At 31.7% G+C, this 18,239-nt stretch overlaps 1 protein-coding gene across 1 annotated transcript; it reads left to right on the top strand.

The window, feature by feature from the left end:
* The first annotated feature begins 2,166 nt into the window (after window positions 1-2,166).
* Window positions 2,167-3,070, top strand: LOC106652555. The gene is made up of 4 exons (XM_014371566.1): window positions 2,167-2,278; window positions 2,360-2,407; window positions 2,587-2,827; window positions 2,909-3,070. The coding sequence occupies exons 1-3, from the start codon at window positions 2,228-2,230 to the stop codon at window positions 2,785-2,787; spliced, it is 300 nt and encodes a 99-aa protein (XP_014227052.1). The 5' UTR covers window positions 2,167-2,227; the 3' UTR covers window positions 2,788-2,827; window positions 2,909-3,070.
* Window positions 3,071-18,239: the final 15,169 nt, after the last annotated feature.

The raw sequence follows: 18,239 nt of genomic DNA, 5'->3' as shown, positions 1-18,239 counted from the left end.
CGCAGGCCGTCTAGATACTATCAATCATTTTATTATGCGATCATGATCATGCTCAATGGTCAAGAAAACAAATATTTGTTTGAGGAACGCATCAACAACAAAAATCATCCATTCATTAAAAAAAATTGAGAGTTAGGAATATTCAGCGTAATATTTAAATTTTCAAATCAATCCGTTGATTTCCTGCGGCATAGCTTGCCCACCTACGCGTCTGTTTACCTATCAATAATGTATCGTCAAATCCGATAAAGCCCTCGTAGCGATATAATAACGCGCTGAGCAACAAACAGGCGTGCGCGCGCGAACCCATATACGCTGCTGCTGCTATACGCGCATTAACCATATAGGTACGGCACAAGCGCATCGGAGCTTGCACGTATACTCGCGCTGCCGTAAGCGCGTGCACAATAAGGTTGTAAGCCGTGGGCGCGATCGAGCGTCAAACACGGCTAAATTTCGTTGCGGCTAGAGCATCACGCACGAAAGAAGACGGGCATTGAGCCAATTAATTTAAGATCCACATGCAAATGCACACCCACGCATATATAGGCTGTATCTAGGCACACACGCACAGGCAGCGCCTCGTACGTGCGTACACGATTTCAGCGTATGCTCGATGATATACATTGAATAAAGTGTAAATACCATCATTAATGCCAGCATTTGATTATTCATGAAAATGAGTACGCATGCACCATCCACAACTAACACGTAGAGATGTTATATATATTTTTTTAAGTACCATTAGTCTGGGAACGAATGCGAAAAAAGAGTTCTGAGTAATGTATGTTCTCGAATGGGCATACGCGTCTTTGTGGCGCTTCGATCATCCCCGTATACGCTGTTAAGAGGCCTTAATCTCTTCGACTTGTGCACATCACACATGTATACGAGCATGTGTGGGTGTGTGTGTAAATAGACGCTCGTGAACGTTAAAGCCTTTTTCTCCCACTGTCGCGAGAAAAGGGCTTCGCTCTACTCGTGAGCTATAGCGAAAGCCCTTCATGCTTTCCAAACCTATATTGATTCTATCATTTTATACCCTTGTCAAATACTTGCTATAGAGCTTTGGCACCCCCGATCTACGTTAAATATTATCAAATGCCGAAATTCACGATGTTGATGTTTTCATTTTTTTCAATGTAACAATATTGTATTTACAATCTAAACGGTTTGATTTTATCTGTCATTGCGATTGTAATTATATTCATTTTAACGATTAACTTGTAAACATTAGCATCGGTTTTTATTCAAGCGTTTGAATTCTATCAATCCTCTTTTTCTGTCACCTCTGTTTCTTTATCTCTTTTTCTTTTTGAAACAACCGAGGCGCAAATTCCACTTGATCCGGGACGAAATATCCAAAAGTCACGAGTGTGTTTTCTCACCCTCTCTATCTGAAGCACTTGAGAGCTTTATCAATACCTACTGTTCAACTCGGCGAAAAACTACACGAACGTGACTCTTTTTGTTCTGCTCTGTTTATTTCAGGCCGCTTTAACACGCATTGTTACATAAAAGGTTTACAATAATATTAGTAATAGATTATAATCAACAACTGAATTAAAACTATGTTAACATATATTGAAAATAGACCAGTTGATTCATTTTCTAATCGTAAAGTTCTGTATTCATTGTGTGAATTACCGAAATTAGCTAAAAGTTCCGCAAACAACTGCATCTCTTATTTACATTCATCAAATAAATGTTATTTACATTCATCAAATTGGAAACTGTGGTTATACTCTTAGATGTCTCATGTCTACTGCGACCGAACCGATTGATTTGCTGCATTAATGAAAAACTCACGAATACGTATAAGATATAATTTGAACCCTTCACAAAAACAAAACATACTTTTTGATTGTATACTTTAAAAAGTTATAAAAATATGATAAAATATTTTCTTCTATATTTTTTTCTTTGCAGCATGATATACATGAAAAAGCAACTATTTTTGTTTGGTTAGCTTACACATGAAAGTGACTTTCTATGAATAATGTTTATGTCACGGATACTTTACTTTACACAGATGGTTTGATCTGGTTATAGTACAACACTTGTGCGAGTAAATATTTTTTGAACAATTGTTAGGATGCCTTGAATGGACATGTGCCTTTTAACGTCAGCAAATACTTTTTTGCTATATAAGTAGATCATTTTATTCCAATCGGCACAGTAACTCAGCGAACTAATTGAAGAGTGAACTAACTTAAAGAAAACAACAATGGCTTTCAAAACCGTTTTTTTCCTACTCGCATGCAGTAGCTTTGTTTTTGTAAGTTAAAAAAATTAGATATCGATATCATAAGTATCTAAACAAATTTGATTTGTTTAAAAATTTTATTTGCCGTGGCAGGGTTTCAATGTTGATGCAAGAGACAAAAGACAGGCGGATGCTGGAGGGGTAAGACATGTTATGCATTTCAATATTTACTGCTTTAAAGATAATATTACACATATGTCAAGCAAAAATAAAATTTTTTATTTTAAAGTATTGAATATTATTATTTTTTTAATTTAAAAAAATTAGCGTAGTGAATTTTATGTTAAAAAAATACCTTTCTCTAATTATCTGAATTTCAGCTTATGGGTCAATTTACAAATGGTTTTGGTGGAGTTGGTAAAACTTTTGATTATGGACGAAATGCCATTGTCGATGGTTGGGATTCTATAAAAGATTTGGGACATAAAGGAATCGAAACTCAAGCTACTTTACAAAAATCTGGATTCGATCTTGGTACTATCGTTCCTCAGTTCGGAAGAAATGTTATTGCTAATAATTAAAATAGATGTTATACTAATTTTTCTGGAAGTTAAATAAAATGTAATTAAATTCTACTGTACACCTTGAGTTTTGATCTCAAAATATCTATAGTTTTTCAGTGAAAAAGTTTTATCATTTCAGATACAGCTTTACCCGAGGCATCTTAGTGCTAACTCACAAAAATACGTCAAAATTATACAAAGGATATTTTGAGAATAATTAGTGCAACGTAAAGTTTTCTTTTTAATGTAAATGAAATATTATTCTGAATCAAAAATAAAATAAATTTAAAAAGCTCATAAATCTTTAGTTTTTTATCTACTTTTAAAAATTTAGTTTATTTCCATGTCAGCGTAAATTATTTTACAAATGTTTATTGGTTCCTTATTATTTGTGAATGCTTGCGTGATTGTCGTAAACCGGCATCTCATCCGGGAAGCTCCATTCATTTCAAAACTCACAAAATGTTAGGAGCTGAAGTAAGTTCGTCCCAAAAAAATCTAGAGCCATCGAAGAATATATCATTCACAGGCAAAAGTATGATAACATTTTTATGTATACTACAATCTTGATCTATATGTAAATCTTCGAGGTACACAAAAATATATGTCAGTGTATGAATACTTAAAAATAGACCCACGAAAAAAAAATGTTTCGATTGCACTATGATTTCTTTCCTCTAATGTATATTTGCATATCGCAAGTGAAAAATGCTGTGTTGGCAGAACTACCGTAGCATTAATAATAGTTTATGCTTTTATCACTTTAATACAATTGAGATTTACCATTAGTTTATTTTTCATACGAAATTTATATTTTCAATGTAAATAACGAAACAACTCATTTTTTTATATAATAACGTATTTGTTACTAGAAAATACCATATAAACGTTTTCATAATTTGTGCAACGAGTATTTCGAATACCAATTTCACCGAAGTAGGATGTAGCATTTAGTATTTAATTATCTGCTGAATGTTCTATGTGTTAAGGCACTTCGTGCATCCATTTCCCATGCATATGAGACATTTATTCAACAAATAAGATAGTTCAACAGTTTCCTTATTATTTTAAAATGGAAAGGCCTTCGTTTAATAAATACAACGAATAAAATTATAACTAAAAGTGAAAGTGCAAAAAAATTATCATGTACAATTTAATATGATTTATTTTCTAGTAATGATATAAAGTCATACTTCGAATAATTATTGACATATTTATCAATGAATTTTTTTAAAATGCAGTCATTTGAATATGACGAGTTCCAACATTTTTTTATACGTAGGTACAAGTCAATTTCACTGAAGTGTATCATTTTTTCTGTCCTGGAATGGTTATCAAAAGTAGTTTAAAAATAAAAATGGGTTGTTTACAATATATCCCTAACTTAAGCAAGCATCAAGTACTGACAGCCAGAGACACGCTAAAACGTTACTTGAGTTGCACGAATCAAAATCCTCGATTCACATCTTTTCACTATAGCATTTCATATGATTTAATAAAGACTGAATACGCCTTACTATAGAGGATCATTGACAATAGTCAAAATTTGTGTAAATCAAATATTTTTAATTTCAAGGTACTTTAAAATTTGATGTTCCCATGAGTTTCTGGGTGTGTGAGTATTCTACTTGGGAATAGAATTTTTGCAGATCATTAAAAATGATTATTTTTCTTCGAAATTTTTCATCTTTCACATTGTGCATCAAATGAAATTTTATTGCACAAACAAAATAAAGAAAATAAGTAGATTTAAACTTTGAATTAAACGAAAACATTATTTCACGATAATTTATACGAACTAAATGACCTGCGGCAAGAAGTGTTCATCTGAATGTCTCTGAAAAGATAAAACAAGCAAATGCGTTTGAAAATACTCGGTTTACCTGAAATAATGACTTTGTACAATGAAATGCGCCTTTGCAGTTCTATGTCTCTCTATGGCAAGAAATGAGGCTTTTTTTTATTTGATACTTTCAACCGTTTTATATGTAGTTTGATATTACTTTTAATCAAATTAATTTCTCTAGATATAGAATTTTCTCATTTATGCCATCGCTAATACCTTTCAGCAATGCAATATTAATGTTCCTGTGGCATAAAAAGCTTTCTTATTTATAATTCACACCGTAAAAGAACACAAATAATCTCCAAATAAAATTAGAGTTATAGGGATTTTCAAAATTAATTTTATTATATTTTTTTCATGTAAAAGCAGTAGATGATTGATGTGTACAAAATTATTAATAATGTTATTTCACTATTTTTTAATAATGTCAATTTAAATTTTCGGATGAGAGGTAAAGTATAGTAGGATAATAAAGAAAATTTTCGATTAAAAATGCTTGTATATGCACCACTATTCGTAAGAAAAAATATACTAAAAAATACCTCAAGTTTTTCTGTATTATTATGGAATCATTATAAATAATCACGATTTGTCTTACCCATTCATTCTCATTGTGCATATTACTTGAAGGCGCTAATGTCACTTTTTATCATTTCACTATTTCAAGTACTTTAGTTTCACTCGTGTATGTCAAAAATATCCTTTGTAAATTTCACACATCGAATGACACAAATTAAATTGTTAATAAATTCATGATTGTTTGTCCAAACAATAAATAAATTGAAACTAAAAAAATAAAAACGATTCACCATAAATTAGTTTAAAAGAATGAATTTATCAACCTTTTCTTTTCACAGAATCCCACTGTAAAAATTTAATTTGACCATCAGATATACGTTTTCTTTACTAACACGTGGGTACACTTCTGTAATAGTATACATTGAATAAAGAATTTACTGCACAAAAAATAAACCGGTGATAGACCGCTAGCACAAAAACTTACAAACAAAATAACAATCAAGAGACATGATAAACAAAAGAACTAAAAAGAAACAACACTCGCGCACTTTCTGTACAGTTGTAAACACCATGTATTATTACTTGTTTTTTGTAAATAACTCTAATTTCATAGAAATAATTTGTCAATAAAAGCTCGTACTACGAGGTTATGCCAGATGTCAGTTGGTGGCCTAGCGAGTTGTGAGCTTTTTTTTCTGCTGGATAAAGTAATGGATTGAGAATAGAGAAAAATCAAAACGTTGAAACCATGTAATCACGAGTGGGTGGATTGTATTAACTAAATATTTAGACGAGGAAGAGAGAAAGAGATAGTTGCGTTACTTCACTGATCTGTTGGTAACTCTTTAGCGCTGCTTATCAATAATATACATATATTGAGTGCACATACAGCTAAGCTTCGATGGTGCATTTTGCACATTTCGCGACATCTAACGAGCTTTCCATGAAACTGCGCTTTGAAAAGTATCAAGGAACGCGTGTCGCTTTCCATCTGGCAAGTGTGTTAGGAACTATGTGATACCCTATTCTCATATGCTTACATCTCAACTTGATTTTGAAATTTTTATTCTGCTCTTTTCTGAGATAGATATAAACTATTGAGAATCAAAAATGCTTATAGATTTCTTGGAACAAATCCTACCGACGTGATTTACTTTTATTTCCAAACAAACTCTATTTCCAATAAAATAATATTAAAAAATCAAATCTAATTCGTTTGACCGTTATAATATCATATAGCTGAAGCTATCTAGACATTTAAGAAAGTAATGATAACTTGTACAAATCTTTTTTTGCATGCAATAAACATTTTTATGAAATGTTATTGTTATAAACGTCTCGAATTTTATCGAAACCGCCGCACAAGTAGAGTGAAAAGTACAATTTTTTATAAACAGTTATTAAGGGGATACAACTGTGTTGAACCTGGCAAATTTAAAAGTATAAAAATTAAATTTTTATTTATACAAATTTTTTTATTTTTTATGTAAAATTATGATTTTATAAGTCTTTTTGCATCAGAAAATACGTATCTAGTACATTTAATTTTTTAAATTAGTTCAAGACTCATTATAATGACTTAGAACTCTAAAGTCCTGTGCTGCAAGAATCTGAATGCACTTTTTGACCAATTTGGACCCATGGAGTCTCAAAAGCTTCGTAATAACATTTTCTTTCACCTAAGTAAAACAGATCTTTGATTCAATTATTCATTCAATCTATCCATCTAAAAAATTAACAATAAGCGTTAAAAAAAAAATATATTTTTAATATTTTTTTTATTTTACTAAGCAAAAAAAGTTCTCAACCTTTTCTTGAAATTCTACAATAAACTACTTCATCAACTACTTGTAAATTTTTTCTATACATGACTTTTTAAATTATTATTCAGTGTGAATAAACTCACCGTATGCTACCAAAGTACATTGAGAACATAAATTTATTGATATCATTATAATAATATACCTCAAAAAAAATTATGAACGAAATTCCCGCTGCAGAGCGCACGCACCTTCTTACATTCGCGCGTCTTATAGTCCTCTTCCATGCGCGATGTTCTCCTGTTCATATGAGACATGACGAGAGTCGTCCAGATGCATCCTAAAGATCAAAAACCCTTCGCCATCAGTATTCTCTCCTCTCCTTCGCGACGCTCATACTTCGCGAGAGAGAGTCAACTTTTTCGCATGATATAAGCTCCTGTTATCATGAGGAGAAGATGCGCGTTTCTACGCGCTTCTGATGAGTATGTGCGCAACATCAATAAATAGTGTGTGGAGGTGGACTTATTTGTATTATCTTTAAAGTTGTTTGAAACAGAATATTAGATCAATTTGCTTTTTATTTATTCATTTTAACTTAGCTGATTATGAATTATTAAAAAGTATTATTAATCATAAAGAAAATAAAATTTAACATTCTTTGCTTTGATATTAAAAGTTATTTGGAATGTCGAAATTCCAATGTATGATTCATATATATTAACATATTACAGTAACAAATTCTGTAGAGATAAGTTTTACTGAAATATTGATGTATTGAATTCAAGATTTTTATTGATATTATTATAAAATGATTGTATGTTTATCGGTACTCAATACATTATTTATAAAACATTTATTCAATTATTTTTGATGATTAAAAAAAAAGCCATTTTCATATCACGTCGCATTGTAGTCGATACTCAGATTATATTCTTTTGACTATTATGTTCCGCAGGGTAATAAGGCTTCAAGATTACTTCAAGAATATTCATGTTACCCTTGTAGAACAGGACGAATTCGTTCAAACCTGATGAAGCGTGGCTTATTTATAATGATTTCCCTCTGCACTCGTGCCCTGACAAGATCAGGAGTTGGCGATGTGGGGAGTATGATACCCTAGTATCCCCGCCACTAAGTTTGGTACTAAATGGCTGCCTATTCAAAAGCTTCAGAGAGACAACTCCAAAACGAGCGACGCGCGCCTACAGCTCTACCATATTCAAAAACGCATCTCCGTATATTCGCTTCCACTTTGTCTCTCCCTCGCAGATGCACGACGACAAAACGAATGATGCTGTGGCATCGTTCGAAGGAAAAATGAGAGTGAAAGAGCTTGTGTACATATGGGACTCCTTCCTTGCTTGTTCTCCTGATCAACCGATCGCTGAAGTTTCTTTCAAAGTCATTGAAGCGGCAAATCTTTTTGCCCTCAAGGGGATTAACGAAGGGCGGCCGATTAGGCACTCATGAGGGATATAACTCCATTACATGTGCGTGAGAAACAGAAGATGTATTCAAAAATATTACTGAACTTCTATTGATCTAGTATTTTCTTAAAATTTTTCTACTTCGTTTATAACAAAGATGCCATAGATAGATTCTATACAGTCGCATGATCGCCTATAAAGCCAAACTAAAAAGTTAAAATTTTTATCAAAACTCGCGGCAAGCTTCACATTGGTTCTGGAGAACTCCCCCCAGAAATTAAAAGTAATAGGACCAGGCATACGTTTGTGCGAGCATGTGACCCTGATCAGAGATGTATCGTATTACACATGACCACATTAAGGCCATAACCATTCGACATTCAAACCTGGTCACAAAAAACCCCGAACAAATTAGAATATTAATAAAAGCACTGGCAACGAGGGCCAGGATAGCAGAATTATCCGAAACGAAATGCTGCGCTTTGCCCGAGCAGAGTCAGACATAAAGGACACGCGGTGCTATATACACTTCACAGTCGTGCGCTGCACGACGGGGATCGGTCGGGAATTCTCTGTGTCGAGGGAAGTAATACCTACTGCCGAGTGGAGAGAATTCCATGCGGGACTAGAGAAGAAAGTGGATCCTTCAACAAAGGAGAAAGAAGATTCAAGAGAGGACATCTTCCTGCGAGTCCATGAACTCCTGATGGGCGAGGCTCCAAATTTAGAATTCAATAGTGCGTAACTAATGTCGTTTCAACCCGAATTATAGTATGAGATAACTTGAGTGCCCATGTTAAACTGCTCGTTTTAATAATATTGCATCTACAGTTTACTGACAAAAATTGTAATTTACTTATAATTTCAAGTTTTTCGAATTAATACAAAGAAATTATTTAATTTTTTCTGGAATTTTATGTAAATTGAAAGGAAAGTTATTTCAAAAGTACACAACAAAAGCCGAATACATCTCAAATTAATCCTTTCCATTGATTAATGATTTCCATTTGTATATAAAAATTGAACTGATATTATTGGTTTGTACTGATCAATTTGGATATTCTAGCTGTGTTTATCAGCATACGCATTATCTTAATTGTTGACAAAGTAATAAAATTTTATTCGTAAAATTCTATTGATTGTAAAATAATTTATTATATCGCAAAATATTTGATTTTAAAAATATATACTACTGATTGAAAATGTATCATATAGCCATAATTATTTAAACATTTTCATAATAAATCGTGTAAGTATTACAAACATATTACCTCTTGGGTACAATTTTACTAAAAAAAATATACACATTTGTAAAATGTAATAATTTATGCAAAAAAAACTAACGTATTCAGAATCAAGCGTATATTTAACACAAAAATGTCTTGATTTGAGGTATATAAACTTAACTCATTTTCCTTAATTAACAGTATGCAATGAATTTTTAAATGATATTTTATTATATTATTTAATTGAAAATCTTATAGTACAAAACGTCTCAAGATAAGCCAAGAAAGCTGAGGACAATGCAACACCTCCTCCGCTTCACAGGATAATATGAGTCAGAAGGCACAAAGCATTTAAGCTCAAAAGCTTGATACGTGTTGAAAATGACTGACTTTGCGACTTTTGCTTTTTCCTTGTTTCTCTTTCCAGTCCGTCTATCTGAAGTGTCTGCTCATCTACTTCTCTCGACCCTTTCTCTTTCTCTTTCTCTCTCACTCTCTCGCTCTCTCTCCCTCTCTTTCTTTCTCATTCTCTCTCTCTCCCTCTCTCGATATCTACTCATTCTCTTTACGTTGTGAGAACAAAAGAAACATGGGGTGTCGTAACAGGATAGCAGCAACATGCATTCGTTCTTTTCTTTGTATTCGCATAGTTTAACATCTTCTTTGTGTGCCGAAAGTCTGAATCTAAAAAATTCATTTTGATACAAAATCATTTCTTTAATTTAAATTATGTATGATGATCACATATTTTCATTCAATTTTATCATAAGATGTATCATTCTTATAATATGAACTATATTCTTTTGATATTTCGAATAGTAAAAAAAAATTAATTTTAAATATTTTTATTCAATAAAAATAATACAATAATGTAAATACTCTTCCATGAAATAAGCGGTCTTAAGAGTTTCAATTCAGAAAATGCAAGTCCAAATCAAATATTTGAATTCAAGCTCAAAAGTAAAAATATCAAGGTTCACGTTTGACACGCTTCACTAATGCTGCATAAAAGGAATGCTGTGACATCTATCCGGGAGTCATGAGGAAGTGGAAGACTGCCTACGCTTGATTTCAAGGTGTAATGATGACAATGAATTCGAAATTATAGAATAGCATTCGCAGCAGTACGAGAAACGAAATGGAGTGAACAAAGCAATGAATATAAAAATATAAACAGCACGTGGACGGCAACAGAACAATCATAGAAACTTTAACAGGCACACAGCCGCTGCAGGAGGTCAATTGGCATTTCTCCTTTTGCTCCGACTACTCTTCAGGGCACCCCCGCGTCACGAGTATATCTATATCCCGCCCTATTCCTGAAAGCCCATGAATACGTGTATACGAGAGCGTGTGGGAAGCCCTCCAAATTTCCCCTTTCGGATGAAAACACTCCCGTGCACGTACTAATCGTGTATGAATAACCAAACGCTACTCGTGAAGTTTTTTTCATTTTTTTTTTTTCAAAGAAATTTTAGTATTTAAAACACGAATGAAAAAATAACACGAGGTCTGGGATGAAAAAATTGCATCTTTTCCGATAAACGGCTCTTTTCATTTATTCATGATTTATTGATAAGAAATCATCAAAATTTTCAAAATTCATTTATGTTTTTTAATACTACTAAAATATGATTTGCGCTCCATGTATGAGTCAACAGAATATAATAAGAGTAATTGTGAATTTGAATAATAGAAATCCTCACTACAACATTTTTTTATTAAATATATGAGTCAAATAATTGGTATCTATCAAGGCGCACCCAACATTGGCAATCGGTAATCTGAGAAAGTTGCCGTTTTGAATGACTTACACATTTTCACTCTTGAATTTATAAATATATACCTATACCTTATCCTAATTTTCTAAAAAAATCCCTTGGAATGTTTCGACGGGAGCAACCATAAATACCATTGAATATTAGTGTTTTTTATTGGAATTGTTAAAAAACGAACGATTACAGCAGTTTTATATTGTCTCAAAAGACAGAAGCTATCACGCGTTTTTATTGGTTGAAGGCCGCTAGTCCCTTCTTTCTCTTGTCGGCTTCGGTTGCTGTAGTAACACTCTTGATTCATGCGAATCTCTCTTTTTCTCTTGCTATAGCAGCAGGCGTGTCTACACGAATGGAAAGATTATTCATTAAATACTTTAAAAATATATTTTAAAATAAAAACTCTCAAATTATTGATAAAATACGTAAATCATTCGTTCATTAAGTATTGTCTTTAAATTTATCGTAAAATTTACTACCCAACGCTTACACAGATTTTGATTCGATATTTGTAACAAAGTAAAAATTCTTCTGATACCGACCAATGATCGAATTTTATTGAAAAAATTGAAAATAGTAAATTTCTATAAAATGATTCTAAACTGCTAGTGGATAACTTTATTTTCAGAACTCTTTATTCATTTATAAGTATAATATAAAATAAAGTAGGCAACGATATTTTTTCTAAATTTTGTTAAGAATATGATTAAAAATGGCAAAAAAAAATATTATCACGCTGTAGATAAACGATTTGTTATGACTGAAATATGAGCACTAGAATATCAAGTGAACTAGCCATAACTTCTGTTTTTTGATGATTCGAGCATTAATGACTATGTGAGAAATTTACACGATAAACTAAAAAGTAAATCAAGTTTTTTTGTTAAATAATCTAACAAACTAATATGCAGCAAGTTTCGAGTTTTAAGTAGTATGAAAAACAGGACAAAAATAAAGCTAAGACAGCCAAACGTTCCGCCTCTTCACGTTGGGATTACGCCCCACGAGTTTAATGGCCTGCCCTCCACGGGAGCCGCCCCCGCTATTTTATCAGGAGCGCAGAAGACGCGAACAGCTTTAGACCGCTTTCGCTCTCAGTTTTCTTGTAGAAGGTTTATATATGTAGTTATAATCGAGTGTAACGAAACAGATTCACTTTCGTTCGAGAGGAGTAAGCTGCGAATGAAAAGTAATATCTCGTATTCCTTTTGCGTTCGACTCAACGTATTTATACTAAACGATTTGCAGAAGTAAATAAATGTAGTTTGATTACCCAAATGAGTCTGGGTAATGATTTTCACTTAATTGCAAACGGCTCCAAGTATAAATTCATTTGAAACAAATTGAATTCAAACATAATTGCGTGTATGCATTACATTAATTGAATTTTCGCAGTAATTTCCGAACTAGAGGAAGAACGAGACCAATGTCATTTGATCACAGACGCTTGGTCATTATTAAGCTCCAAACGATAAATAAGTCATCAAAAGCTCATTTCAAAAATATAAATATGATACATTACATAAATGTATGCAAATATTATATAATATAATATAATTAAAGGGATGATGGAATTTGAGAAAAAATCAACATTTTCATACTCACTTTCTGAGATTTCTATTGGACATTTTTTCTAAAAATTTTCTATAGCTTTTCTAATTACGTAATAATAAAGCATATTATATGCAATGATTTAGAAAAAGGTTCAACAAAATAGTTGAAAATGTGTACTTTTACCCGTGCAACGTAATCCTGCATCACTGCAACTATAATTTTTAAGAGTCACGATGATCTAGCGCCCGTTTTTGTTGGCAGCGAGATTGACTAAAAAAGTAACTAAACCTCAAAATTCATAATTTTAATAAATTGAAATAGTATTTATTCCTTACCCTTACCATCTACGTGAATTACTTAAAAAATACCCGAAAATAAGTACAAGGCTTAAGTGTTAACAAAATCATTCTTCAGAGTTAATTGATTAATTCACACAAATGATAATTTTACAATTATCCCAATCAACATCATGAAAAGGACCTTTAACAAAAATCCGTCCGATACATTGTCAAACAAACGCGACGGAAAAAATGCGGCCTCGAGCTGCGAACTTGATACGGTAAAATTAAAAACTGGGTATGGGTAAATGTATCGATTATGTGCGAGCACTCTCCACGCTTATGTTCATAAATGTGTGCTTGTACTTGTGTGTATGTATGTGGGTGATGACTGAAGCAGTAGGAGAAAGTTCCACCTCCTCCGTTAGCAATATGTGACTCTGGTTTCTAAAGTTTCCCGCGCGGTTACTGCTTCAAGTATTCTACTCTCCTACTAACTCGATGTAACTGAGTTGTTTACATTGCGCATGTAATATGGTTTTGTTTGTCATGTTATGATTAATGCCCTAACTGCGCCTAAAATTATCATCGTGGCTCATTTTATTTATTTTCGAGTATAATGGAAATGATCGATGTGCGAGCTGTGATTGAACTTTACGAGTTGTCGTCAATCAAATTATTTAAAACAAACTTTAATCTTAATTAAATATTTATACAATCAATTCTTAACATAAATTATTGGAAAAAATCAATACCTATAATAAGACCTAAATCAAACTGTTATTTGAATCTATCGGAACCCATCGGCCGTTTTATCGATTCGATCGGCATTGATCAGGATAATATAAGCGGCAGTGAGTATTTTGGCCCCTGATCTGCCTCATTGGTTATCTACCTAGGAAGTATCGAAACTGCTGGTCATTTCAACGTTATATATGAATCAAAGCGAAGAGGGTCCCCATTGTACAAAAAACAAATAACTGATACACCCGGGCGTGGTTGCAAGATTCAAGACACTGCTGTAAACAACTGTAATAAGAGAGTACGAATGAGTAAGAAGTAGCCTCTCTCTTTCTCTCATTCACTCTTTTCTCTCTTTCTCTTTTATTTTTTTTCTCCCCGTGAAGTCCAGATATGACTCTTCTTTTCTCTCTCTCTCTCGGTCTACGTTCACGGTCTTTTTATTTTTTGTCGTTAGAAATCTGAACAATTGTGTTTGTTGTTAAACTGATAATTCATTTAAAAATGCTAAAAGCAACGGAAATTATAAATTCATTCAAGTACATCATGATGATCAATTTTAATATCACTATCTCATTTACGCAGTTCATTGCGATCAATCAAAAATTTATTTATTAAAAATTGAATAAATAATATCACTGTACTCACGTATACTCAGAGTGTTATTGCAATGTGTACTTATATTGTTAAAAATTATGCACATCATAATTATTTCTAATAATTATTCTATAATTATAATACAGTTGAGTATGAATCCTTTTATTTAACAATTAATACTACGTAGTTTCATTAATACTTTAGTAGTTAGAGAATCTATTGTATAATTATCTATTGTATAATTTCATTCGTTTCAGAATTACAATTTGAAAATTGATAAAAAGTTTTAAATTAGTGACAACGAAAAAGTAATTTATAGAACGTTATTTTGCCCTTGTTTGTCCACAATTGTATCCGAAAAAATGTTATTTGAACTTAGTAAACATTACAATTAGCTGTAACCCAAAGTACAAAAACTACGTTCATATTCCATAAGAGCTTACTTGGAAATGATCTTTTAAACATCAAAAGGCCATTGAAAACTTTTTATCGGCTAATAAAATTTTAATGGGAAATGTAAATTAGAATAAACTATTGTTCAAGTGATAAATTCATCTAAAACTTTTAAATTGATCAACACTGCAATCACTTTAAAAATCTTGAGAAGATTATAATAAATTGTCATGAAATTCTTAATTGAAGTAAATTAAAAATTGAACAAATACCATTGCCCATAGAACTGAATAGATTTTCGAGCACCGAAAATATCAGATTCAGCTATAAAATTTGTTGATAGCTATCTTATTTTCTATCATGAGGTATGAGTAATAATCTCCTGAATTTTTTTGTAAAACAATTTTAGTTTCTGTACAATAGAAATTTAATCTTTTCACCTTGTTATTTATATTCATATTATCAATTAACACTATGTAAAAGTACAATTAATAAGAAAACGACAATCGTGACAATGTTATGATTTATATTTCAAAAAATGTAAGACAATACTATTGTTTTTTTATTCTATTACTCGTTCTAGCCTGAACACAACAAGAAGATAGACGTTTCTTGAATATGAAAAAAATGAAAAGTGATATCCGTAAGAGCAGGAGAGTATCGGACTGTCAGAGCTTGACGCCATGTGCACGTTACACAGAGGGGAAAGTCGGCCCCTCTTTTTGCATACACACTCTCTTCATCTCTGATTCTTTTCTTTCCAATTTCTCTCTTTCTAGCGAACTACCTTGTATTCTTGTTATGACATTTTTACTCGTAGTTACTTAAGATACGTTGAATATAGCAAATATATAAAATCAAATTTTTGAACCATGCTTGAACATGTATACATAAACTTTTCGATTGAATTCAGCCAACAAAAAACTTGTTACGTGAGGACAACCTCACTTTTGTTTACTACATTTCTCGCTGACGTAACTCTGGCTGTCAGTACTCTCAGGGTCATAAACGAGAAATTCAGCCTAATTAGATTGACAAAAAAAATGTAGGTGAACAACAAAGTTTACGTTTAAAATTTGAGGTAATGACACAGTAATGACTTGAATAAGAGGTGTTATATTATATATTTTACTTTTACTTTCACAACCATTTAGATCACGACATTATTCAATTTTTACGATTGATTATTTATGAATTTTTTTCATAAATTTAATAAATTAATACATCGAAGAAAGTAAAGAAATTGCAAAAAGATTTTCAGAAATTCGTATACAATTATTTCCATAAGCGCCTACAATGTATGTAACACGGTGTGCAACGGAGTAAATATTGAGACTTACTTTTTGGACGCCACTTTATGATTGATACTACAAAAAGAGAGTACAAATTATACTATTTTTAATCTAGTAAAGTTTATTTCAATATCAAAAATTCTTTTGACTTCTCGTGTGATATTATCAGAGGCACGTAGTTATTTGAACTTGAAATAAATGGTTATATTAAAAAGAATCAATTTATACTCAAGTCATGAAATAAAACTGACCATAATTCGCATACTTTGTAAACTTTTGCACGTAACGCTGAATCAATTCCATTTTTTTTGTGAAAAAAATAGCTAATCTTTTGCAATGCTAGAAAAAAATTTCATTTAATAGAATAGGGTTTGTCAAAACTTATGAAATTAATTAATCGATTAAAATATTATGTTTCAACGTTCTAGTTGGACTTTTGTAAATTTTCAAGCTGTTTTATTTAATCAGTACCTATTGTTTATCTAATACAATCAATTTAAAAAATACGGCTCAATATAAATATTTTAATTAATTACGAATGCAAGAAAAATGAGGATGAGTATATTTTCACTTGAGAATATTGTAGTATTTTGGATGTAACCGATCTTATAAGCAGTTCAAATTTTTATGATGTTAGAGAGACTTACCATCCTCATTTCAATGTGCAATTCGATAATCAGTAGTTCAAAGCCATACCAAATACGAGGACAAAGATGTCATAATTTCATATGAGAAGAGTGCATAAAAAAATATAAAACAACTTAACATTTATTATAACATAAGTACAAAACCTAATTTGTATCAATCGATTATAACATCTAGCTATTAAATCTGAAGATATAATAACCGTACATATCGCTATTTTTCAATTCTAGCCGTTTTACTTGGTCAATCAGAAACTGTTTTAAGTGATTTCAATTTTCTGCTCATCGTTTTTTTATAAAAAGAAATTTTTTTACATGATAGTTTTACACTAATGTACATTTACATTGAAATCACACTACGAGGCGATTACACCACTCACACGAATTTCAAGTCATAAACTCGCCAAGTGTTTCCTACTATCCTGATATTTCAAGTCTCTCATCTGGCTTTCACTTCTCTTTGCCCTTGAAACTCATTCGAGATCTCAGCTGCATGTGCCCACGATAGCACTTGTGACCTTAGATTATTTTTTATTTTCACTTTGACTGTCCGTGTTTATTATAAAACTATTATGCACAATTATGTAACGACACTGAACACGTGCGATTCCATTGCTAAATAAACTTCTAATTATCATTTGGTGGATTTTTATTATTAGACCTCATTTATTTACTCGCAAAATTAAAGATTGTCTCTTTTTTCTCTAATTTTTTATTTATTTTTCATGTTTGAAAGCATCTTAAAAAGTTTTTATTTTGACAATTTTAAATTGTCATTCTTTTTTTTGCAATAGTTTATATAATTACACATATTATAAATAAACTATATTCAAAGAATACTTTCGTAGTACGGATGTACAGCTCTAGATAGAAAAATTTGTGATTTAATAGAAAATTATTTGAGGATCAAAAAATGTATTAAAATTAAGAAACGATGTTAATTTCCAAAATAACAATTTTTTCGGAGTAATATTACAATGTAACGATGTACTTCTATTTTCAAAGTTTTAAAATGTATAGAAGTACCACGATATCTTCAAATATTAAAGGTTAAATGTAGTAATGTCATGAATATTGTTTATAACTCAATAAAAGGATCAGCTTTACCATCTCGATCTCTCAGCTTCAATAGAACAGGTTTGGAGAGTCCTTCCCCCTTTTGTTCTCAACGCATCGTGTTGTCCCTAAAGCACCTACTTTTCTGCTATGGATCCCTGACAATGCTGCCCTTAAACTCCAGTCCAAAGTAAGCAAGTGGTTGCAGTACTACAGGCGTTGTCTTTACATCGCTTGCATTGTAATAATCAAACCACTATACTGATAATTGCTAAGTCTCTTGATAACTAACATTGATGTCAAAAAATACTGAAAAATGTTACAAAAGTAAAATTCTCATTATATATTAACTATAAAAG

The sequence above is a fragment of the Trichogramma pretiosum genome, unplaced genomic scaffold (assembly GCF_000599845.2).
Source record: "Trichogramma pretiosum strain Unisexual culture from Peru unplaced genomic scaffold, Tpre_2.0 scaffold32, whole genome shotgun sequence".
NCBI classification, from domain to species: domain Eukaryota; kingdom Metazoa; phylum Arthropoda; class Insecta; order Hymenoptera; family Trichogrammatidae; genus Trichogramma; species Trichogramma pretiosum.
The sequence above is the reverse complement of the archived record's forward strand: the minus strand, read 5'-3'. Positions and strand labels throughout refer to the sequence as shown.